General features: G+C 38.2%; 2 protein-coding genes across 3 annotated transcripts in view; one reads left to right on the top strand and one right to left on the bottom strand.

Moving 5' to 3' along the window:
• Positions 1-1114, bottom strand: part of LOC127445835 (glycerol-3-phosphate dehydrogenase, mitochondrial-like) — a 55181-nt gene extending 54067 nt beyond the window's left edge. Inside the window, exon 1 of the mRNA XM_051706240.1 lies at positions 1006-1114. The gene's annotated coding sequence lies outside the window, so the exon portion shown is untranslated. The remainder of the gene's footprint in view (positions 1-1005) is intronic.
• A 1518-nt stretch (positions 1115-2632) lies between these two features.
• Positions 2633-7347, top strand: LOC127445840 (nuclear receptor subfamily 4 group A member 2-like). Of its 2 annotated transcripts, none has more exons than XM_051706264.1 (8): positions 2633-2756; positions 3117-3215; positions 3437-4284; positions 4918-5047; positions 5180-5343; positions 5671-5873; positions 5963-6141; positions 6234-7347. In XM_051706264.1, the coding sequence occupies exons 3-8, from the start codon at positions 3439-3441 to the stop codon at positions 6467-6469; spliced, it is 1758 nt and encodes a 585-aa protein (XP_051562224.1). In that variant the 5' UTR covers positions 2633-2756; positions 3117-3215; positions 3437-3438; the 3' UTR covers positions 6470-7347. The 2 variants fall into 2 exon arrangements, with proteins under 2 accessions (XP_051562224.1, XP_051562225.1); XM_051706265.1 differs by having other exon boundaries at positions 3117-3240.
• The last annotated feature ends 18494 nt before the right edge of the window (positions 7348-25841 follow it).

Genomic DNA, 25841 nt, shown 5'->3' with positions numbered 1-25841 from the left:
TACGTTCCTTTTACACAAAGTGTTTGTGTTGGGATTACATAGTAATTTTAAGTTAAGAAAACTCATTTCAAACGTGAAACCACTGTCCACAATTAAATCAAGTTCACACAGTGTAAATATATGAAAACATATGAACTTGTAAAACATACTCTGGTACTGGTACATACATATCACCTGACCTTTGCCTGTACCTTGGCAAAACCTCTCTGCAACAGTTGCTCTTACAACTCAACAGTGCTTGTGTCAACATGTGAAGTGTCAATTCTCCAAGTCCAGTTTGTTCAAATGTATACAGGATGAATCCTAACACCGACAAGCTCTGGTGAAGGTCAAAGAAAAGCTCTAACTCGACCTAATGCCCTGGGTAGGGATGCATGTCATGATCACTACATGATACTAGAGAAATAGAATGAGTCATTCTTACTACTCTGTATGAAATCACGCCTATCCCGCATGGGCCGTTTATGGCCAACCATGTGCAAGGGATAGAACGGCTACAACTCAAGATGAAGTAAACTGTCTGAGAGAATTTACAGATTATTATTTTACCTGCTCGTCAAAGAAGAATCAAGCTATTGTAAAGCTTGAATCTGAACGTGCAATTGAGGCCGAATTCAAAAACATCTACAGGTTAAAATTCTGCCTCGAACCGCTTGTTTTTCAGCTGTTTGCCTTTAGAGGCTAAAATCTTAAAAACAACAGTGATGCCGTTCTGCAATACAAGCTCGTAATCCTCGCGTGCAGTGCATCACTTGAACTCACGTGAACCCTATTTCTGACATTAACTGATCGAATTCGTGACAAATAACATTAAGCACACCGTCGTGAATTTAACAGATCATTTTGCACATTTATACCATGATTCTATCAAGAATAAAAACCCTATAGGCTGGGAGCAACAGTGGCTGGCATCCAAGAATAGACAGACAGGTTTGACAATAAGCGAGGTGTCGTCCGGTAACAACACTGCAAATAATATATGTCAAGAGCCCTGCTTTTACTTACTGAATTTGGAGATTTTGATGATGTTGTTGTCTATCTAGGACAATCATAGACAGTGAAGGTAACAGCAGTGTTGTTACAATGGTACTTATTCAGGAATCCAGGAAACAGAATGACAGGAAGTGTTTGATAGACAGGAAGACGGGCCAATCGGTGTAGAGGATTCACCTCTCTGGTCCAATCATATTTAAGAGGGCGTTTACATTGTCTAATTGCAGTGTACTTGGACTTTTGAAAGGCGTTGACGTCTTTTATGAAAGAGGGACAGTGCAAAAAAGACACATAGACACTGTTTAACTCGCAGGAGAATTATACAATTAATGAACAAATGTGGTTTTAATAAATAAAATATTCTATAAATATTTGTTAGCAATTTCTTAGGTGTGCACAGAAGAACAGCAATGGAATTTACTTAATTTCCTTCGTTTGCTTTGCAATAAACGATGTTTTTATTATGAAATGTTACACTGAGACTCAGTACAGGCTATGTTTACAAAAGTAGGCTAAATTGGATTCACCGCTCTCTTTCTTTCTTTCTTTCTTTCTTTCTTTTATAATGGATTCTCAAGGCACTTGCAGTTTCAGTTACACAGGTGATAGCTTCAACCTATAAAAAAGTTGAGCGCGACCGCATCAGGCATTATGGAGTTCAAAGCTGCTGACGTTGCGATGACGCAGCTCGCTTCAGACCAAACAAAGTTCCCTGTGTTACAGCGGGATTCCCTCCACACAATGGAAATCCTTCACTCCTCAAAGAGAGCAATGGAATCTTCTACTGAAACTTTCACCGGAGCATGATGCAGGAAGAATCAGATATGGCGTCACTGATATCTGCATCTCTTGATCCAAAGAGACTGCACAATCAGACTTGTTGTAACGATACAAACTATGCTGATCAAAGTGGACTTTTTAAATTTTCTTACAATTTTTTTTATGAGCAAGCATCAAGAAACTAAAGATAAAATGATCAAAGATCATAAATATTTGAATAAGACATAATGCCACTACATGCACTATACCAAATGTAATACAGCCTACTGTAGCGTAGGCCTACAACTAAATTCTCTAAGAATACTGACACATAGGAGTGTTATTTATTGTGCTGCATTTTTAGATTTTTTTTTTATATATGTAGGCCTACACATATTTAAAGCCTACTATTTTTTTTCTTCACATTTATTTCTCTATTTTCACTGTAATTTTACTTTCCCTGTAAATGTAATTAACTTTAGTTCTTAATTCTGTTGTTCTATTTTCAATATATTACAAAAAAACTATTGAGAAAAAAATGAAGTGGCTCAAAAAGCCACTTTATCAGTTCCAAACAGAGATCTGTTATCTTGCGTGGGTGGTTTCTATATTAGGAATGATTTTGCGCAACAGACAATGTGCAGGAAATTCAACTAATTTGACAGACTGAATAGCCCCATATATGCAAACACGCAGACAAGGTGACTTGCGCACAGTGCTCAAATGAGCGCGCGGAAGAACGGTCCCTCTGTCCAGTGAACAGCTCGCGTCAAGGGTTGACGCGTGTGACGTCACGCCCCATTGGCACGTGGGCTGTGGCATTCAGAGTTCTCATAAACAAAGGCACATTGCGCTTGAGCTTCAGTCTTCGCGTGCTGCCGAGGGAGTGAGATGCGCACAAAATAGTCTTTGGCATCACATGCATTCGTCTATAAACGGAACTTCTATTAACAGGAACAGCTACATGGATACATAATTTGCAACTCTTCCAATAGCGCTTTGAGGTATGTTGTGGTAAATAAAATCTTCTTTTCATTTTGTTGTTTTGCAATAAAACGGTATTGTAAAATGTTAAAAAGTAAACATTTGAGAAGGTTGTATGGGAATACATCTAGGCTATACTTAAATAGCTTCTTAAATGTAATCACTTTTTTTTTTTTTTAGATGTAGTCTTTAAAAAATAAGTATTTTATTTAGCCACAGTTTTAACTTAAATCATCCAAGTTTAGTTCAAGTCATCTGAGTGCTTTGATCTTACAATAATACATTATGTAACGGGCACTGAAATGCATAAAGCGTTAAATGCATGTAAATCTTGTCATCTGGAAGAAAAACACATGATAATTTTTTTTTTTTCCTCACAGGAAAGCAAACTAACGTAGATACACGCTCTGACATCAACCCGTACGAGTCCTGACTTCAGAGATTGTTCCACGAGAGATAAAAGTAGCAGGTGTGCGGAGGTAAACTGAAGCAGACCAGGGAAATGTATGTCAGAAAGTTTGCATAAACATACTCTCCGATAGAAAAAACGGTTCGGTCTGTCATTTGTCTGTGTGTCTAGATCTTATGCAGAAGGTTAACCGTGAGAATCCAGAAGAAAACAAATCTCTATTTTCCAAAAGCTTTAACCTGAGGAACATTTCAATAAATATTTTTACAATGTAGTTTTCTAACATTGCAGCCATGCCCTGCGTCCAGGCTCAGTATGGGACATCACCACCAGGAGCCAGCCCTGCAGCTCAGAGTTACAGCTACAACACCACGGGAGAGTACAACTGCGACTTCCTAACGCCGGAGTTTGTCAAGTTTAGCATGGACCTGACTAACGCTGAAATAGCTGTTACTTCTTCACTCCCCAGTTTCAGTACATTTGTGGACACCTACAGTTCCAGCTACGACGTGAAACCTCCCTGCCTCTACCAAATGTCCCATACTGGAGATCAGCTGTCCATCAAAGTGGAGGAGATACCCACACACAGCTATCAGCAGCACCATCAGGCGCACCAAGTCGAGGAGAGCATACCCATTAGCGGACCTTTATACTATAAACCGTCTTCCCCAAACATCACCCCATCACCCAGTTTCCCAGCTCCTCCTCACCACACGTGGGACGAAAGCGGGTCCCTTCACAGTTTTCACCAGAACTATCTGGCGACTTCACATATGATAGACCAACAGCGTAAAAACGCGATGTCTCGGTTGTTCTCTTTCAAGCAGTCTCCCGTTGACACACCGATGTCGAGCTGTCAGATGCGCTTCGATGGATCTCTCCACGTATCCATGGAACAGGACACCCAGGGAGCTCACCGTACGCTGGAGAGTTTTGCCGTACCGAGGAAACAGCACGGTGTGGGTTTATCCCACTCGCTCAACGTCGGTCACGGGCACCCCTTATTGGAAAGCCCGGTGGCCTCCCCTCCGGCTAGAGGATCTCCATCCAGTGAGGGTTTGTGCGCTGTTTGCGGGGACAACGCAGCCTGCCAGCACTATGGAGTGCGCACTTGTGAGGGATGCAAAGGATTCTTCAAGGTAAGAACACATTTATCGTGTCCCATTGTAATACAATCTCACTAACTGCTACAAATTTGTCATGATTATAGTTTCTGTAGCCTGCCACTTTAACTGCTTACAGATTAGAACTTGGAGACTTGGGTAGGTTTAGAACCGGTCTACAGTATAGCTACCCTTAATTATCTCACTTGTATTGATTTGACCCAGAATGCACCTAGGGACACCTCCGTTCATCTCTGCCACCATTCCTTTCGTCTAGACTTAAATTGGTTTGTGCCAAGAGTCGTGTTTTGCCTAACCGAGCGTAACGGGCGCTCCCAATGGTGACATTAACAGCTCTTTAAATCCCCATCGTGATAGAATAATCGCGCTAATCCGACAAGAGGGGTCGCAGAGAGAGTGTCGGGGGACCCCAAATTATGACTGCCCACGGATCTGTATTTACCGAATGTCTGCCCTGTCCGGCCCTTGAATGTATTACACAGCTTTGGGTTAGAGTGCAGGCCTTGAGTGTCATATTCATTGTAAATAGCTGTGATTGCAGTTCAAGTTGTTGAACATGTCCTTGCCATGTGTATGGAGTTATATTACAAACTTGCTCATAATTATTAACATCACATACACGTGCTATTATTATTATTTTTTGTATAGCGTACGGTGCAGAAAAACGCCAAATATGTTTGTCTGGCAAACAAAAACTGTCCTGTGGATAAACGACGACGAAATCGATGCCAGTATTGCCGGTTTCAAAAGTGCCTGGTCGTAGGGATGGTAAAAGAAGGTATAGTCAGTTTAATTGAGTAAATCATACTTTCATCAAACAATATGTATATTACCCTGTGTTATTACAGAGAAGTAATTTGTTTTAATGGGAAGTGTACTGTACATAACCAATACATTTTTTTTTTTTCAGTCGTGAGAACAGCCAGTTTAAAAGGTCGGAGGGGTCGCCTCCCCTCGAAACCAAAAAGCCCGCAGGACATCCCGGTCTCTTTGACACCCGTCAATCTTCTGAACGCCCTAGTGAGAGCGCACATAGACTCCAACCCTTCAATGTCCCGACTGGACTACTCAAAAGTGAGCGTCAAGCTTCTATCCAACATTGCACAGAATGTTATGCATTAGGAAATTGTAACAGCATAATGATTGGTAACGTTGTAATAACAGACCTTTATAGAAAAAAATAAATAAATCGTTAACAATGAAATTAGGCTAATACAGAAGTAATAATAATTCAAGGATACGATTCTCCTTTAAAAGCTTTTTTTTAGTTTTGAGACTGCTGTGTAATTTTGCCCAAATAATAAAAGGGCAAAGTCCTTTTTGCTGGTGTTGTATGTAGATATTCTATTCTATTCTATTCTATTCTATTCTAATTACAACATTCTTTGCATTAAATTCTAGTTTCAGCCAAGCCCAGATTATCACAGTGGAGGTGATGAATCTCTGTACATTCAGCAGTTCTACGATTTGCTCACTGCTTCGATGAGCATCATTCGTGGATGGGCCGAGAAAATCCCCGTTTTTACTGATCTGCCCAAATGCGACCAGGAACTGCTTTTCGAGTCAGCCTTCCTTGAACTTTTTGTGCTGCGGTTGGCTTACAGGTAAGAAATCATATCATGTTTTGACCGGAACTCATTCCATTTTAATTCATTTTCCAAAGGATCCTCAAAGATAAGTGCCTATTTTTCAGATCCAACTTGGCCGAGGATAAACTTGTTTTTTGCAATGGAGTGGTTTTACACAAGTTGCAGTGCGTGCGAGGCTTTGGGGAGTGGATCGACTCCATCGTTGAGTTTTCTTCCAACCTTCAGAGCATGAACATAGACGTCTCTGCCTTCTCATGCATTGCTGCTCTCGCCATAGTAACAGGTAAGACACATCTGATCTTTTCCAAGTGATGCACATAAAACTGGCCTACAGCATGCGTCAGACATCTGACGGGTTGTTTCTTATCTTCACAGAGAGACATGGACTAAAAGAGCCAAAGAAGACAGAGGAACTACAAAACAAGCTAGTAAACTGTTTAAAGGATCAGGTGTCCTGCAGTGGTGAATTGTCTAAACTGTTGGAGAAGCTGCCAGAGGTGCGCGCGCTGTGCACGCAGGGACTGCAGCGCATCTTTTACTTGAAATTGGAGGATTTGGTTCCAACGCCTGCTATCATTGACAAACTCTTTCACGATACGCTACCGTTCTGAACAACCTGCGGAACAGGGCCATCGAAATGTATCATTTGTCGATGTGGCGGACTTGAAGAAATGAATGGTTGCGACATAGGTGGATGGCAGCTTATTTTTCCATGTTTGGAGCTCGGCGGTCCGGGGACAAAGGTGAACAGTCCTCTTCAAGAAAACCGTGGAGGAAATAATAACGATTGTTCAAAATATTTAAAGCATTGCGGATAAAAAAATAAATAAAATAAAATAAAAAAGTGGGGGAAAAAGACTATTCTTATGCCTGTTAAAAGTTACACTATTGATAACAAAGTGTAGTGTGGTGGAAGTGTATTTGTGTTGTTATGCGTCATAGCTCGTTTATGTTGATACCTGCGAAATCATTTTATATACAACTTCATACACGTGGAATACAAGATGTTATTATTTATGGGAGCAAAATCATTTTGACAAGGTACATTAACCACTAGCTAATAAGGTAATTCTGCATTACATATAGAGATTGTGGGTGTATAACAACACAGCTGCGCACTGGAGGATTTTAAAAATGTCTGCAACATTTGTGGACAACAAACATTAATTTCAGAATGGATACAGAACATTTAGAGCACGTTTTTGTGTTTATGATTTTAAGTAGTAAACTGTTATTAAGATATGAGTCGACTTTTATAGTTTAGAAAGTATGCATGGAATTCGTTATGAGCTGTTAACTTTCTCCAGCACTTTGTATTAATTTCATATTGAAATAATGTCCATGAGGTTTACGTGCAACTGGTTTTCAATTCTTAACATTATGCTAATATATTTCAGACCATTGTTTTCTATGATATGTTTTTTTTTTCTTTTTTTTTTTTTTTGCTTTGCCTTCTGTGTTAAGCTTTTCTGATCTAGTGCATTGCTGAATAAACCTAACTATTATATATTTTGTCTTGTTATTATTATTATTATTTCATTTTATCACTAAGGTTTAATTTCGATCAAAATTATTTTATCAGGTGGTCGAATTGTCTTATGTACATTTATGGACGTTTTTTTCCATTCTAGTGAAGTAAATTATACATCGATTCATTAATTCCTGAAACGAAAAAAAAAAATCGCATTTTTCGGAGGCAAAATTTGTAAGTTGCATAACTTTGCATTGCCACCTAGACGAGGTTTCCCTTCAGTCGACTGATACATTATTCATCGTAGGACAAATGAACAGGGTATGAAGCTAAAATAAAGAACTGCCTTGCCAATAAATCTAAATAAAACGCTTCCCAACGAAAAAAGAAATATATCTTTAAAAAAAGAAAGAAAGAAAAAATAAAAAAGAGAAAATGTTCGCAACTGCATTTACAGGACTGTCGAACGTTCACTACTTCTAATTCAGTTGGAATTAAACAGTATTCATTATGCTATCCTAAAACGTGTTCACATATGACAAACATTTTTCATATTCTTGCTTGAATTATTTCAATTTTATAGACTAATGTCAGCCGCAAAATTTAAGGGGTGCTTGTGCTTTGTCCAAATGTATTAACTGTACACAATTTTCACGCAATTTTACATTGATGCTTTATATTGCTTAGCCTATAAATCACCATCCCCCCCCCCCCCCCCAAAATTACCCATGCAGATCTGTAAGATTTTATAGAAAACAATCCATTTGTAGTACAGCAACTTCTATCGTTTTACAATAGTTCCACTACACTAGCCAGAACCTTTTAAAGGTCATACTGAACAGCTGAAATAACAAAACACACTCAGGATGCAACAGCCTGTGAAACATTTCAAATGAGAGTGTGCACATGCGTTCCCGTCATAACGCAACGCAACCCTACAAAATACAAGAATACGTTTCTTTGGAAAATGTGAAGGATTTGGTCAAATCTGGGCATGACGATCCAATAGCTTTATACAAAAGTTGTGCAAATGGGGTTGAAGCTATGGTAAAACAGAAATAAACGGATATGAGGAGTGGACCAATTCACTGTCAGAGTCTCTTTGATGAAGATAGTGAAGTAAAAAGTTATTACCCTCTTTCTTATATGCTTCCACTCTCCCTCACTGTTAGGGTGATAAAAAATGAAGAGGAAATAACCTATTACATCACAGATTAGTTCTAGCACTGAAAAACTTTTGTCTTTCAATGCTATGGTGTTTTGCAAAATTCTTTAATTGTTTTGCAAGGCAATCCAAATGTCCCCATTCTTCAGTTTGCTTAATGGATGAAGACCATTCCCTGTAAGTTTTTGTTTCAAGATTAGATTTCTTGGCATGCACCTAGTATGATTTAATTACGGGATAAAAACAAATCAATAGTTTTGTCTATACTGCTTATAATTCACCTATCTGCTTAATGTTTTTGAAGATTGCTGAACAGTGTTATCTGATTTTTAAGTGAAAATGTATTTCTGGCATCAAATATTTGTTTAAATAGCTATAATGTAATCAACATTTAAGATGGGATATATTCTCAATGTTTCATTTTTATTTCTTTATTTATTTTATAATATAATATAATATACAAGAAACCACTGTAAGAAAAAATCTCATTTGTTCAATTCAGATATGGTTGAAACATTTGTTAATTAACACATTTACATTCAATCTTTAAACATAGCTTTACCAGGTGTCACTATCCAGGTGTCAAGTTTCTGTCCAGGCATAAGACATCAATCTCCAAACCTTTCTAGGGCTGGGAATATAAAATATTGATTTATGTTTGGAAGAAAGGCCTTATAAAAATGATCACATACACGAAAGGGATTCATGAGCCTCAGATCAATAGACATCCTGTTTCTCAATGCTTTGGACCATAACTGTGAAATGTTAAAATAAAGAAATCAATATTATCTGAGAAATGTCAAATGTATTATAATTATGAGGGTGAAGGACTGGCAAAAATGTTCCTACGGGAGCTGGGCTGAAATGAGGGGTTAGTTCCTCATCTGAATCCAGCTTTGTCCATGTGTGTGTGTGTGTGTGCGTGCGTGTGTGTGTGTGTGTGTGTGTGTGCGTGCGTGCGTGTGTCCAGGTATTCCCTACGTTGTGGGGACCAAATGTCCCCACAACGTAATGTTTACAACCTTTTTTTAGGTTACAAACTGGTAATTACAAGGGTATTATGCTATAAATGTGGTTTATGAGGACATTTCTAGTGTCCCCATAATTTAAATCGCTTAAAAAACATACCAAACGATGTTTTTTTTGAAAATGTAAAAATGCAAAAAAGGTTTCTGTGAGGGTTAGGTTTAGGGGTAGGGTTAGGGGATAGAATCTATAGTTTGTACAGTATAAAAATCATTATGTCTATGGAGAGTCCTCATAAGGATAGCTGCACCAACATGTGTGTGTGTGTGTTTATGTATGTGTGTGTGTGTGTGTGTGTGTGTGCGTGCGTGTGTGTGTGTGTGTACGCGCATGTGTACAGTGAGGGGACTAGAGTGAAGCCATGCACCATAGACTCAATAGCATTTTCATGTTGACATCTTACATATTGAGTGTGTGTGTGTGTGTGTGTGTGTGTTTGATGTGTGAGTGTGTGTGTGGGGGTGGGTTTAGGTGGTTTACAAGGTTTTTCTTTTTAGGTTACAAACTGGTAGTTACAAGGGTACTATGCTATAAATGTGGTTTATGAGGACATTTCTAGTGTCCCCATAATTCAAATTGCTTAAAAAACATACTAAATTTTGTTTTTTGGAAAATGTATAAATGCAGAAAGTTTTCTGTGTGGGTTAGGTTTAGGGGTAGGGTTAGGGGATAGAATCTATATTCATACAGTATAAAAATCATTATGTCTATGGAGAGTCCTCATAATGATAGCTGCACCAACGTGTGTGTGTGTGTGTGTGTGCATGGTTGAAATGGAAATATTCACTACACTTCCAATCGTGACATGTAAGATCCTCTTGAAACTCTAGCAATCCTTATAAACATTTTAGAAACTAACAATACTAATGTTACTATGTGCCATTTTAGCTGATGACTGCTTTGCAGAGGAATTTCATTTGATTTATGACGGATAACTTGTGGAGAGCAAGGAATGTACAGTTGAAGTCAGAAGTTTACATACACTTAGGTTGAAGTCATTAAAACTAATTTTTTAGCCACTCCACAGATTTAATATTAGCAAACTATAGTTTTGGCAAGTCATTTAGGACATCTACTTTGTGCATGATATGAGTATTTTTTCCAACAATTGTTTACAGACAGAATGTTTCACTTTTAATTGACTATATCGCAATTCCAGTGGGTCAGAAGTTTACATACACTAAGTTTACTGTGCCTTTAAGCAGCTTGGAAAATTCCAGAAAATGATGTCAAGCCTTTAGACAATTAGCAAATTAGCTTCTGATAGGAGGTGTACTGAATTGGAGGTGTACCTGTGGATGTATTTTAAGGCATACCTTCAAACTCAGTGCCTCTTTGCTTGACATCATGGGAAAATCCAAAGAAATCAGCCAAGACCTCAGAAAAATAATTGTGGACCTCCACAAGTCTGGTTCATCCTTGGGAGCAATTTCCAAACGCCTGAAGGTACCACGTTCATCTGTACAAACAATAGTACGCAAATATAAATGCCATGGGACCATGCAGCCATCATACCACTCAGGAAGGAAATAGATGAACATAGAGATGAACATAGTTTGGTGCGAAAAGTGCAAATCAATCCCAGCACAACAGCAAAGGACCTTGTGAAGATGCTGGAGGAAACAGGTAGACAAGTATCTATATCCACAGTAAAACGAGTCCTATATCGAAATAACCTGAAAGGCTGCTTAGCAATGAAGAAGTAACTGCTCCAAAACTGCCATAAAAAAGCCAGACTACAGTTTGCAAGTGCACATGGGGACAAAGACCTTTTTGGAGAAATGTCCTCTGGTCTAATGAAACAAAAATTTAACTGTTTGGCCATAATGACCATTGTTATGTTTTGAGAAAAAAGGGTGTGGCTTGCAAGCCGAAGAACACCATCCCAACCGTGAAGCATGGGGGTGCTTTGCTGCAGGAGGGACTGGTGTACTTCACAAAATAGATGGCATCATGAGGAAGGAAAATTATGTGGATATATTGAAGCAGCATCTCAAGACATCAGCCGGGAAGTTAAAGCTTGGTCACAAATGGGTCTTCCAAATGGACAATAACCCCAAGCATACCTCCAAAAGTTTGGCAAAATGGCTTAAGGACAACAAAGTCAAGGTATTGGAGTGGCCATCACAAAGCCCTGACCTCAATCTGATAGAACATTTGTGGGCAGAACTGAAAAAGTATGTGCGAGCAAGGAGGCCTACAAACCTGACTAAGTTACACCAGTTCTGTCTGGAGGAATGGGCCAAAATTCCAGCAACTTATTGTGAGAAGCTTGAGGAAGGCTACACAAAGCATTTGAACCAAGTTAAACAATTTAAAGGCAATGCTACCAAATACTAACAAATTGTATGTAAACTTCTGACCCACTGGGAATGTGATGAAAGAAATATAGGCTGAAATAAATCATTCTCTCTACTATTATTCTGACATTTCACATTCTTAAAATAAAGTAGTGATCCTAACTGACCTAAGACAGGGAATGTTTTTTATGATTAAATGTCAAGAATTGTGAAAAACTGAGTTTAAATGTATTTGGCTAAGGTATATGTAAACTTCTGAATTCAGCTGTAAATCTGATTACTATTCATGTGTTGAACGTTTCCTAAATGCATAGATTATAACAACAATGATCTAGAAGGCTCATGCTTTGCCTTAATCTCTTTCATTGGCTAAATAGATTTCAATCCCGATTTACTGAACATGCAAAGTTCTGCTAGTGACCCAAACTAAAAGTGGGTGGCTCTACATGATCATGAAAAATTAAATTTTGGGGACCTGATTGGTGTCCTTAAACAGTAATCACCTTCCTGAAGACATATTTATTCCTTTAGATGTTGTGTCTTTACTCAAGCTATAGTCATTGTTGCAATTGATCAACACACACCCAGTTGTGCTGAAAATTCTGAGATTTGGTATTATCATCCCCTTGATATTTTTTAACAGAACACAGCTTTAACTGTAATCTTATTTAAAGGCACAACATCCATCCAAGACAACCAGTGCAACAAAATGTATACAATTTAATGCCAATCTTCACTGACTAGATCTGTCAGAGGAGCCTCTATGGTCTAAACATGCAGATGGCCATTCTGGAATCAAAGAAGGACCAAGGGACATGCCATTTGCTCTGAGCCCAGACCAGCACAATGACACTATGTTCAGTAATGTATTTCATGCAACCTCTACTAATGATACATGCATTCTTAATACCACTGATTTGTCAAAGCTACATCAACGCAGACCTCTGAAGTTTAGGTGATGACTTCAAATCTGTTCATTTTATTGTGGCACATCTCTGTGGTGATAATTAATATGCATAAATACTTATGCATAATAGTATATGGAAGACTGACAGACAAAAATGGTGCAAAAAAGGCATTCAGTAAATGGATCCATTCATTAATAATACTGTCAGCATTAAGGTATACCCAGCAAACAGAGAACATTCAGTTAACATTAGTTACGTTTTATTTTTATAACCATACACTAGCATTTCCAGAACATTCCGGGAAACAAAAAATGTTGGTTGGTAACACCTTTAGTGCTGGCAAATTATCAAATGTGGAAAAATAAAAATAAAATAAAAAATAAAAAAATGATTAAATCAATAAATATTTTTTTACCTATATGAGTACTCACGATCGCTGTCTCATACATACCTAGTGCATTAGTCTGTAACATATAGGGAAACCTAGAAAACAAAGACTTAATTTCAGATATCTGCTTAGGATTGAACTGTACTGAATTGCCCATGGAAACCACATTCTTTTACACACCCATCAAAAAGTGTTCCTTTTAAAAATCAACACTATTAATGAGCAGAGCAATTAAGAGAAAACAGCACATTTGCAAACACTTTAACATTTTTTCATTCCCGTAGCTGGTTTTACTGTGTGTTTTCCACAATACTGTGTGTGCCATGCCTTTACAGATAGTGATTTGCATGTGACCTTTAATTTAAATGTCTGAAAAGATTGAACGGCAGAGTGTTGCTATTATTTGAGGAAAGGGACTCCAGGCCAACATCCTCTAACCCTCCTTCCTTTCAGAATTCTGACAGAAAAATGTACTATTTCATTGATTAAAGTAGATCTTCATTGACATCACCATCAGAAGTATTGTTGGGTTATTGTGCATTTAGAACATTTCATTTGTTAATTAAAAAAAAAAAAGATATTTATTCAGAGCAGATAAAAAGTACTACAATAGAGAATATTGCAACAAAATAAAACAATGCAATTTACAAAACATGTATGCAACAAAATATATATATAAAAACAAATGTCCCCCAGTAATCTTCAGAGAACGGCTGATAAAACCTCCCTTCAAAAACTAAGATTTTCCTTAGTCACATCAAATTTAAGGGATAGTTCACCCAAAAATTCTCTCATCATTTACTCACTTTAATGCCATCCCAGATGTGTATGACTTTCTTTCTTCTGCTGAACATAAACAAAGATTTTTAGAAGAATATATCAGCTATGTAGGTCCTCACAATGCAAGTGAATGGGTACCAAAAATTTGAAGCTCCAAAATGCACATAAAGGCAGCATAAAAGTAATCCATATGACTCAAGTGGTTATATCCATATCTTCAAAAGTTTTATGATGGGTGTAGGTGAGAAACAGATCAATATTTAAAACCGTTTCTACCATAAACTCTCCTCGCTTCCCAGTAGGTGGTGTATGCACGAAGAATGCAAATCGGCAAAAAATAAAAGAAGAAGAATGTGAAAGTGAAAGTGGAGATTGATAGTAAAAAAGGACTTAAATATTGATCTTTTTCGATGGAGGACACATGACGCCATGTGAGAAGCAGATGTGTGATTGCGAGCTCTGCGCACTTTGCTAGTTTTTAAATTATTTTCATGTTATAATCCAGTGAGATTCGATACATCCAGTTACATACTTGCACTTTGAGGTACACATGGCAAATAAGTCAAAATCCTCAGACTGTGGAGACATTAAAAGACACTTACGTGTTCAAGCTGAGGACTCTGATGGGCCTGCGAGCCAGGGACTTGATTTGGATGGCATGTTGGGAGATGAAATCCAGCGTCAACTGTCCAACATCTTGGTGATGCTGACGAAGGTTGTTGCTGACTTGGAGGATCTCGCTGTAATACGTCGATCGATTACGGCGATGGAGAAAAAATTCCCTGAGTTGGTCTCAAGAGTCGCAGATGTTAAGAAACGAATCGATTATCTGGAGTCGTCGGAAAGGGAATTATCCGCTAATCCGCCCGTGTCCAAAATAGACCTGCAACAGGAACTTTTCTAAAATATGAGCCGAAGGAACAATATAAGGATTGTTAGAATTCCTGAGCATGAAGAAGGCAGAGATATGGTGAAATTCCTTGATGAGCTCTTCCTGAGTCTGCTCGACATAACAGGCCATAAACTGGAAATCGAGCGAGCTCACAGAGTCCTGGCTCAGAGATCGGCTGAAGGAGAAAGGCCCCGATCAATTCTGGCCAAATTTCTGAGATCATCTGATAATGATCTCGTGTTGCACCAGGCAAGGAGCAAAGGAAAGCTTTCTTGTAAGAATCACAATATTTTCTTTTTCCCGGACTTTGCGAATTCGACAAGAGAGAAACGCGATTGGTTCAAGGAATGTAAGAAACTCTTACATCAACGGAAGATTGATTCTTTTTGCATTGGCTCCGCCTAGCGACTGGAGTTTGTTTTGTGGAATGACACTTCCTTCAAAAAACTTTTGCATTGACCGAAGATCGCTTTTACACTGAAGTTCCCGGCCAGATTGAGAATGGACACTATGGATGACTGCTCACATAAAGGATGTCTTTATAAAGTTGATGGCTGAGTAAATCATGGTGTAATTTATTTTATTTTATTATTATTTCATTTATTTTTTTTGAAAGGGAAAAAAAAAAAAGAAAAAAGTTTGAGTTTGGCTCTTGATCATCCGAGGAACCGGGATGCCTGTTTTGTTTCTTTTTGTGCTGGTTCCGCCTAGCGGCTGGAGCTTGTTTTGTGAATAACACTGCTTTGGGACAGATGTGGATGAATCTGTTCGTTCTTTGTGCTTATGCCTCCTGTTGGCTGGAGTTTGTTTTGTGGAACATTGGAATGATTATGTCATCTGCTGCACTCATAACAGCCGGCTCACTGAACAATTGTTTGTCTGTCCGAGGAAACTGAACGGCTTTATATCAGCTGGAATTTGTTTTGTGGAGGAACACACCTTCGAGACAGTTCTGTGAATGAATCTACATGTTCTTTGTGTTTACTCTGTCTGTTGGCTGGGGTTTGTTTTACAAAGTATTTTCTGTTATGTAATTTTGCCTCACAAAATTTGTGCAGAAGCACTGGTCTTGAGCAGTCCGATGGCAAAGTTGTCGCGGGGGCTCTCGTAGGTGTACATGGACCTTTTGAGTTTAGAGGGATGGACACCAGTTGGCGCTGTCGTGAGCAGGGTTAATGCGCACGTTTTTCTTTTTTCTGTTTGTTTTGTTTGGGGGGAAGTTCAGGGTTTGATTGTTGCAGTAATGGGGAATGTGGTCTGTATAATCTTGTTTTTGACACATAATACATTTTTGTATTATATCAATATGTCAAATGTTAATATGAGTGGATTATCTCTCTCCACATGGAATGTGAATGGGTTGGGGCACCTCATAAAAAGAAGGAAGGTTATTTCTTTTCTTAAGCGTAAGAAATATGATATATGTTTCTTCAAGAAACGCATCTTTCTCCGTAAGAAGCTGAAAAATTTGGGAAGATATGGTGTGGACATGTTTTCTTTAGTGCTGGCTAAAGTAAGAGCAGGGGAGTCATTATACTGATAAATAAACATCTACAATTCAAATGTCTCAAACAGAGTAAATATAAATTAGGAAGAGTCATTATTGTTTTAGGAGAAATTCAGGGGCAAATGTTGATTTTGGCTAATATTTACACACCTAATGCTGATGATCAGGGCTTTTTTATAGATCTTGAAGGGATGTTGCAGGCTGCTTGCACCCCTCATGATATAATATTGGGAGGAGACTTTAATCTTTTTATGGATTCAGTCCTTGATCATAGTGAAGCAAAAGTGTGCAAGCCCCCTAGAGCAACAGTGATGCTTCACAGGATGTGTAAAAATATTGGTCTTGCAGATATTTGGAGACTTTTGAAACCATCTGGTAGGGACTATACATTTTTTTCATCAGTCCATAAGATTTATTCTAGAATAGATTTTTACTCTAGAATAGAAGTCTCTCATTTCATCTGTTGTTGATTGCTCAATTGGAAATATCTTAGTCTCAGATCATGCCCTGGTGAGTTTAGAGGTGTTGCCACATACGAAGAAAAAGAAATCATGCAGTTGGCGCTTTATTGTATCCCTTTTTGCAAAATCCTGATTTCCAACAAATGTTAAAGACTGAAATCAGTGTTTATATGGAGACCAACTGGTCCTCAGTATCCTCTGTGAGCGTGGCTTGGGAGGCACTTAAGGCGGTTCTTATGGGCTGGATCATACAGAATGCCTCATTCACCAAAAAATCCAAAGCACAAGAACTCATGGAGTTGGAAGAGAATATTAAAAGTGCAGAGGCAGAGCTGAAGCACCGAATGTCATCTGATGTCTCAGAGAATTGACTCATTTGAAATACAGATATAATGCTATTTTGTCGCGGAAGGTAGAGTTTTGGTTATTCAGGGCAAGACAGTCATACTTTGAGTCAGGGGACAAAGCAGGGAAGCTTTTGGCTAGATATATAAAGCAGAGAGAGTCTTTTTCTATCATTCCCTCAATGAAATCTGCTGGTGGTGAAATTTTTACCTCGGCCATTGATATTAATAATGCTTTTAAAGAATTCTATCTTGACCTCTACTGATGAAGATATTAGAAATTTTGTGGAACCATTAGAACTTCCTAAACTGAAGACTGAACAAAAAAATTCTCTTGATTCTGAGATAACCTTGGAGGAGCTTGACGAGGTAATTAAGGCCCTGCCTACAGGCAAGGCTCCGGGGCCAGATGGCTTTGCCGCTGAATTTTTTAGATCTTATGCTACAGAATTGGCTTCACATTTGTTAGAAGTTTATATGGAATCATTAAAGAATGGAAAGCTTCTGCCAACCATGACACAAGCCCGAATCAGTCTGATTCTTAAAAAGGACAAAGATCCAAGCGAGTGTAAAAGTTACCATCCAATTTCCCTGATCCAGCTAGATGTAAAAATGTTGGCAAAAATTCTGGCTAACCGATTAAGTAAAGTTATGACATCTCTTATACAGATCAGGTGGGGTTTATTCGGGGCCACAGCTCTTCTGACAACATTAGGCATCTCATTAATATCATGTGGTCAGTGGCAAATGATCAGACTCCGGTCGCTGCCATCTCACTTGATGCCGAAAATGTTTGATATGGTAGAATGGGATTATCTTTTTAAGATTTTGGAAATATATGGGTTCGTAAATACTTTTATTGGATGGATTAAGTTACTTTATAGACAACCTGTAGCAGCGGTACAAACAAATGGATTAATTTCAGATTATTTTACTCTGGATAGGGGCAGTCGGCAGGGTTACCCTCTTTTCCCATTATTGTTCTGTCTTGTCCTGGAACCATTAGCAGCTGTGATAAGAAAGGAGGATGATTTTCCAGGCGTGACGGCGGGAGGTGTGGCGCATAAGCTTTTACTTTACGCAGATGATATTTTATTATTCGTCTCCGATCCCACTAGAGCTATGCCTTGCCTCCACAGAATTATTCATTCCTTTTCAAAATTTTCTGGATACAGAGTTAATTGGTCTAAATACGAAGCTTTAGCTCTGACTGCGTACTGCCCAGTAACGGCCTTTCAGCCGGGCACCTTTAAATGGCCCAAACAGGGCATTAAGTATTTGGGCATTTTATTCCCAGCAAAATTATGTGATTTAGTCAGAGTTAATTTTAACCCTTTAATAAAAAGGTTTTCGAGTGTTGTGAGTAGGTGAGCTTCATTACATTTATCAATGATTGGGAAGGTTAATGTTATTAAAATGAATTGTATTCCAAAATTCAACTACCTACTACAATTTCTCCCTGTAGATGTTCCCCTCTCATATTTTAAGCAATTTGATAGTATAGTGAAGTCCTTCATTTGGAATGGAAAGCGTCCCATGTTACATTTCAATATGTTACATAGGCCAGTTGACAAAGGTGGGCTAGGCCTACCGAAGATTTAGTTTTATTATTATGCATTTGGTCTCAGACATTTAGCTCATTGGTCACTTCCACCTGAGAGAGCCCCACCCTGGTTTGGAATTGAGCAGGAAGTTATTGCCCCTATTTTATTATTACAAAGCCTTTCTATTAAACTAATTGGAGAAGTCGCACCCCGTCATCTCGCATCTGCACGCGCTATGGATAAAAGTGTCCAGCGTGTTTAATTCAGACATTTATTTAAATGTTGCCTCGAGCATATGGCTAAACCCAAAGTCGTGTATTGGTGATTCCCCTTTCTGCTGGTCGGAGTGGATTGTGAGGGGTGTTAATACACTCGGTGACCTATATGAGAGTGGTGGGTTGAGATCATTTGAAAATTTGGTCCAACATTTCAGGATTCCTAGATCTCAGTTCTTCAGGTACTTACAGCTGCGCCACCTGCTCTGTACTATTTTTGGGAGTAGCATACACGCCCCTAAATGGGCAGATATTCTAGAAGTTGTGATTACTGTTTTTGGAAAAGGTCATGAGGCATCAGTGTATTACTCCCTGTTAATTCAGAGTCTAGGGGATGGAGCTTCCACTTCTCTCAAGAGATTATGGGAGAGAGATTTAAATTTGGTATTGGAAGAGGGAGTGTGGGCTAAGATTCTAAAAAATCTTTAAAAAGTCTACATCTAGAGATTCAATAGTCCATCTGATGCAATTTAAGATTTTGAATCAATTATATTGGACACCCTCTAGATTGTATAGACTTGGTCTTAAAGACACACCCACCTGCTGGCAATGCCAGTCAGAAGATGGGGACACAACCCATGTTTTTTGGGGATGTGTTAAAATACAGGAATTTTGGTTGAAGATTCGGGGATTTATGTGTGATGTGTTGGACACACGGTTTTCATTTTGCCACAGACTCTGCATTTTGGGTGATGGGGAGGTCATTAATTTTGGGGATAGCCATTTGTGAGGTTGGGTCCTGGCCGGAGTTATGGTGGCCAGGCGAATAATTCTCAGGGGGTGGAAGATGGCTGGGGCACCCTCGTTTTGGGAGTGGTGCGGGGAGATGAGTGAGGTTGCAGCATTTGAGGAGGTGATATATAGAAATTTGGGAAAGTGGGATTAGTTTAATAGGAAGTGGGGTGGATATTTGGATTTTTTGGAGGGTTCTCGGGGAGGGGCAGTGGAGCGGGAGTTTTGATTTTTGATTTTTAGTTTGATGTGTATGTGCACTCTTGTTTTTTGAAAGTATATTTTTTTAGCTTGTTTCTAATTTTTTGTTATAATTGTAAGAGACCACTGTAATGCGTGTTTGTGTCAGGTGGGGGGGGGGGTATTCGGGGGGAGGGGTTTAATTTATATAATTGATTCTGTATTTTATTCTGTATTGGTTTTTGTAGATGGAATCAATAAAAATGTTAATAAAAAATAAATAAAAAATAAATCAATATTGATCTTTTACTCTCCCACACCTATTACATCCCTTCTGAAGTCATGGATTTAACCACTGGAGTCAAATGGATTACTTTTATCTTGCCTTCCTGTCCTTTTGGAGCTTCAAAATTTTAGTGCCCATTCACTTGCATTTTGAGGACATACAGAGCAGAAATATTCTTCTAAAAATCTTTGTTTGTGTTCAGCAGAAAAAAGAAAGTCATACACTTTTTAATTTAAATTTTACATAAACTAAGTGATGCCGTAAACTGGAATACGTTGAATTTTATGATAAAAACATTATACCCACTGCTGAGAAATGCTAAAAACACTCAAGAGTTGAGGAAAGGCCTCTGCACACTTCCTTTCGAAAACGAAGAACAAACGAGGGTGACATAATTTAGAAAACAATCTGGCCAAAAAGAAGGTGTTTTTAAGTTCGTTTCGATGGTTTGTAACAGCCGGCCTGTGCTAACTTTTTGGAAAACTTTGTACTGGCTGCTAAACACCTTTTTACTGCAATTGGTCTGTGTCATCAGTAGGTGTGACCTGGAGCTCCACTTACTTTGAGGCTGACAGCTAATTCCCATTCAGTCAGTTAAGATCAGTCAACATGAACACACTGGTGATTTTTTTGTTAATTAGTCTACAAAAGGAATCAAATCCACTCAAATACTTTTAAGTGCTCATTCACTCCTGTTCAATCTGCAGCCGAAAGACATTCATACATCCGCCCATAGTAAGGTATGCCTATCATCATTCTTTTGTCTGTATTCTTTCCATTAACACTCTTTTATACACCCATCTTTGCAGCAGCATCAGCGTTCATAAAAACAGTGTAATCGGCGCATATTATGGCTGCATACAGCATGTTAGCGCATTAGCGTCTTGAATTCAGAATGTAAACAAGACAAATTACACAATATCTACTACATATGGGGGCCTGGGTAGCTCAGCGAGTATTGATGCTGACTACCTCCCGTGGAGTCATGAGTTCGAATCCAGGGTGTGCTGAGTGACTCCAGCCAGGTCTCCTAAGCAACCAAATTGGCCCAGTTGCTACGGAGGGTAGTGTCACATGGTTGTAACCTCCTTGTGGTCGCGATTAGTGGTTCTCGCTCTCAGTGGGGTGCATGGTAAGTTGTGCGTGGATCGCAGAGAGTAGCATGAGCCTCCACATGCTGTGAGTCTCTGCGGTGTCATGCACAATGAGCCACGTGATAAGATGCGCGGATTGACAGTCTCAGAAGTGGGACTTGTCCTCCACCACCTGGATTGAGGTGAGTAACTGTGCCACCACAAGGACCTACTAAGCAGTGGAAATCAGGCATTCCAAACTGGGTAGAAAAGGGGATAAAAAAAAAAACTACTGCATATATTTCTTTAAATCATCATCGTGTAGATAATACAGCTTCTTTTACTGATCTAGTGTGAATTCTTCTCATAGGATAAGCCATGAAGTCATCATTGATAACATATTTAAATGTCACATTAGTTTATGTTTTACATGTAGTTTTGAGCATCTTCATATCTAAATGAACCTCTAAATGCCTCCCCCAGCAGTGTGGGCGGTGTCTGAATGTTCGCAAACAGTATATTGTTGCTCAGCTGTTTCAAACTTCTTTTTAACTCTGAACAAAGAACCAAGAAGAACTTCTCCATAAGTGTGCTGGGACCTGAAGGCTTATGTAACACCACATAAAAAATTAGAGTTTATTCCACAGATCTTTCTGAAATGAATGATGGTAATGAAATTGCCAAGCTGTAAATAGTTTTAGTAGAGTACATTTGAAAACTGTGCAACAGAATGTTGCTGAAAAGTAGCAATTTGAATAATATTTATTGGCAATTATATCAGATGCTTCTCAGCAAATTAGTTTACTCTTCAATGCTGTGAAGATTATTAGACCACTGAGTAAATTTGTTTTATTTGGTTCACTCTGATAAAATGCTTGCTGTATACAGGCATCTGTTTGATTAGCCTAAAAAAAGATGTTTATTAAAATTAGTGTGTCTAGACATATTTTATCTCCACATATTGTTGTCTCCATGCCTCTTCTCAGTTTTATTTCATCTTGTTGGCAGGCACAATGACCACATCTATTTTTTCTGCCATTAATCCACATTTTTAATACACTGTAAATCAGACGGTTGCCCTGCCCACCTTCACATCATTTGACAAAAGCAGCCTTCCTCCACCTTAACTATGGGATATTCATCCTGTGCTTTATGTCATGGGGGTTGGTGAGTGTGCTATCACCATGGATACGTACAAATGAAATATGAAAGAGCGGATGTTGTTAATTACTCCGAAAGAAATTAAATGGAGGGGAATCAAGCTTTGAAATGTGAGTGGAATTTAAGTAGTCACGCTCTGTAATAAGGCCATCTTCCGTAACAGATCAGTTTCACAGTGTTAAATAATCAGTTGACCCTTGAGAAAGAGAGAGAGAGCGAGAGTGACAAAAAGAGAGTCATCTAAATAGACTAGCTAACTTGAATAGAGTCATCTAAACAAAGCTGATTAGCCTACATTGCCATGATGCCACTGACAACCTTTTAATTGATTGTGTCACACATATGGGGTACTTATCCTTACAGCATTTAAATTAATTTAGTATTTTTCACATAACATCACATGTTGTCCAATATGAGATATATTAATTTTGTATAGCTAGGGCCGGCCCGTGGATTTGTGGGGTCCTAGGTGAAATCATGAAAATGGGCCCCCCGGTGTGAAAACTGTCATAATTTTAAAACATTCATAGAACCACTGCAAACATGATGAGCAGATTTTTTTAATAGAGAGCACTAAAAAAGAAGCACTATAATGTATAGCTCAGTAGATGACAAATAACGTATCCAATAGTGTTTTTTCCCAACATGAAGATGTTTGGTTAAAATGTACATGCATGCATAAGGGAATATGTGTATTTTAGATGCTGTGACAAGTCACCATTTTATCACCTTATTTTTGTCACCTTTTAACTTTTTTCTAGAAGTACAAATAAACCAATGTCTCAATTAATATGAGGTCATGGAAACTGCAAGTATGATAATTACTGGGTAACATTTTACAATAAGGTTGTAACTACAACAAGTACAATTAGGTATCATTAACAATGTGCTGTATTAATCTTGGCTAATGTCAATTTATAAAAATACAACTGTTTATTGTTTGTTCATGTTAGTTCATATTGGATTCACTAATGTTATACAATTTTTAATGTTAAAAATTGACTATTATATGTAGAAATTGACATTAACCAAGATTATTAAGTATTGTTCATATTTGGTTAATGTTAACTAATGTAGTTAATTAATGTTAACAAATACAACCACAAGTGTTATCCATTAAAGTAACACAAAATAAGAAAAGTCTAAAATCATTTTAGATAGTTTTAATTGTATACGACACTGCTGACAATGCTTGAAATTCCATTTCAACTATAACTATGTGTAAATGTTTATTTAGAGCAACAAAATCAATGAAAACAAAAAGTTGGCCAGAATGTGTGTAAAAGTGAATAGAAGTTAAAAAATCAGGAAAATGTTTCTATCTTATGACTTGTTCATTTACTGTGGATGTGTTTGCGGGGTATCCCAGGCATGTCGGAGCCTTAGGTGGCTGCCTGTATCGCCTGTAGGATAGGCAATTCCGAGGTGCCTGTAAAGCAAGCACTTAACCACAGGAATTAATTCTGTGAACTTTTGGGCTTTTGATGTCTATATTGATTTAACTATAAAGCAGTAAGACTCTTATCAGAGAACCCATCCTAAGAGTCTATCTGCGGCTGATAGGAGGGTGGGGGCGGTTTTTGTGCAAATCTTTGCAGGGCTTATATTGACTATTGAGTACATGAAATATAAAGTCTTTCAAAATAAGAAATGGACAGAACATTAACCAGAAAATATTTTGCAATCTGCATCACAACAAAGAACACCCTAGAAAGACAGCAAAATACAGAATTTAACAGTGATTGGGTTCCTAAGTTATTATAAGTTAATACAACTGTAAATTAGCATCTCAAAATGCTCATTCATTTGATACGACACAACTAAAAAATGAGTGGTTAGAAGAAAAAAAAAAACTTTTAAAAATGTGCTTTTGACAAGGTGCAGTCAGCGCTTTTGTTCTGCCCACTGGGAAAAATGAGACCTGATATCCTCAGTGTTTTTTGCTTTTACCCACCAGCCAGCCTAAAGCTAAGTTAAAGTCTTTTAGGACTTGGTGCCAATGTCTTAAATCTCATGGGACATTTGAATCACACCTGGAGTCGAGCAATAAGACAACAGACTTTTTTTCTTGTTTCCTATAATTTAGCCCTGAGGGCAGAGTACATAGCTGTACAGACTATACAAATAAGTGAGTATAAATAAGCCTTCATTAATGTTATTATTTATATTTTAAAAGTAAATTCTATAGCTATGCTGCCTGCATCTATTACAAATTGTACTTCTATGTATAGGCTGACTCCATGAGTTATCAATTCCTATGGATATTTACAGTATGCTATCAATATACCTAAACAATTGCTCTTAATGGAATCAATGTCCATCACAGATGGACTTGGTAAGAGCACAGTAGGTTTCTGAACAACAGAATACCCCATAGAGACTGTACATCCACAACTCTCTGGCCATTAACCCATTCAGTTACCTTCCACCATAGGGATCTGTTAATTACCTTAATTGCATTGTTAATGATGTGAGACCTTTAAAACAATTAAGTATCTTCTACAGCCATCAAAGTGCAAAAGGCTGAAAGCGCTTAAATAAATTCTATACTTAAATATATATAAGAACGGATTAAGGACTAACATTAGCCAAGCAAACTAAACTAACTCTGACATAATTCGTTTGACGAGAGTTGCAACATCTGGATGAGCCTATATATCGAAGAGCCTTATGAATTTTAAGGTAATGAATTTAGCTGGATGCTTACACTTACAAACAATGCAAAAAGTACTCAGTAAAGGGTCTGTGGCGCAAAGACTAAATGATATGATGTGGTAGTGTGGCAACATGATTATACAGGAAATTGGCGTGGTAGTTCCAAATCTTTTGCCACTTGTATTCGAACCCAAAGTGCCGCAGTTCAGACAAGTGCTATCATGCGGCGAATATTCATGGCATATGCATTCTCGAGTTGATTGACAGGTGATGTCTGTATCTAAAAGGTGATTGGCTCTTTTACCTGTAAGGCGGGACTTCCTTTCTACATCCGTTGATTGATGGGCATTCCAATTTCTCCCATTCATTTTATTAGAATTGGCCCTTCTCTGCAAAATAGTCCCTAACATTGCTTTGTTTAGTCAATTTGAATTTGTTTGTTCACTAAATGCAAAAATTCTCACTGAGAGAACTACTAATTTCTTCTTCAGCCAACTATCAGTTGACAATATGAGAACTTTAATTTTGTCACCATTTCAATTATATGAAGTTAATGACAATCTTTGTCTCTGAAGAGAGGTATGTCTTGCAAGGCAATTTTTTTATATAGACACAAAGTACAGCTCAGCCCTTAACACACAAACCTACAACCTGATCTCATGAAAAGTCGTACATAATTTACCAGTTAGCTATTTCGTATGGTCTCGCACGATGTTGTTCGCATAAACTTGTACGACTTCATCACGTACAAATTCCCGGGTGTCTAATGCGGAAGTAAGCGTGAGTTCCGCGCAAGAGGCGTTAAGGACATACTTATTAATATTATGCCCTTACC

The sequence above is a fragment of the Myxocyprinus asiaticus genome, chromosome 9 (assembly GCF_019703515.2).
Source record: "Myxocyprinus asiaticus isolate MX2 ecotype Aquarium Trade chromosome 9, UBuf_Myxa_2, whole genome shotgun sequence".
Taxonomy (NCBI): domain Eukaryota; kingdom Metazoa; phylum Chordata; class Actinopteri; order Cypriniformes; family Catostomidae; genus Myxocyprinus; species Myxocyprinus asiaticus.
Note: the sequence above shows the minus strand (reverse complement) of the source record. Positions and strands in the feature narration are given on the sequence as shown.

Coding starts and splice junctions, on each gene's coding strand:
- LOC127445840 (XM_051706264.1), top strand. CDS start 3,439: ATGCCCTGCGTCCAGGCTCAGTATGGGACATCACCACCAGGAGCCAGC. Junction 4,285..4,917: donor GATGCAAAGGATTCTTCAAG/GTAAGAACACAT, acceptor TTTTTTGTATAG/CGTACGGTGCAGAAAAACGC. Junction 5,048..5,179: donor CGTAGGGATGGTAAAAGAAG/GTATAGTCAGTT, acceptor TTTTTTTTTCAG/TCGTGAGAACAGCCAGTTTA.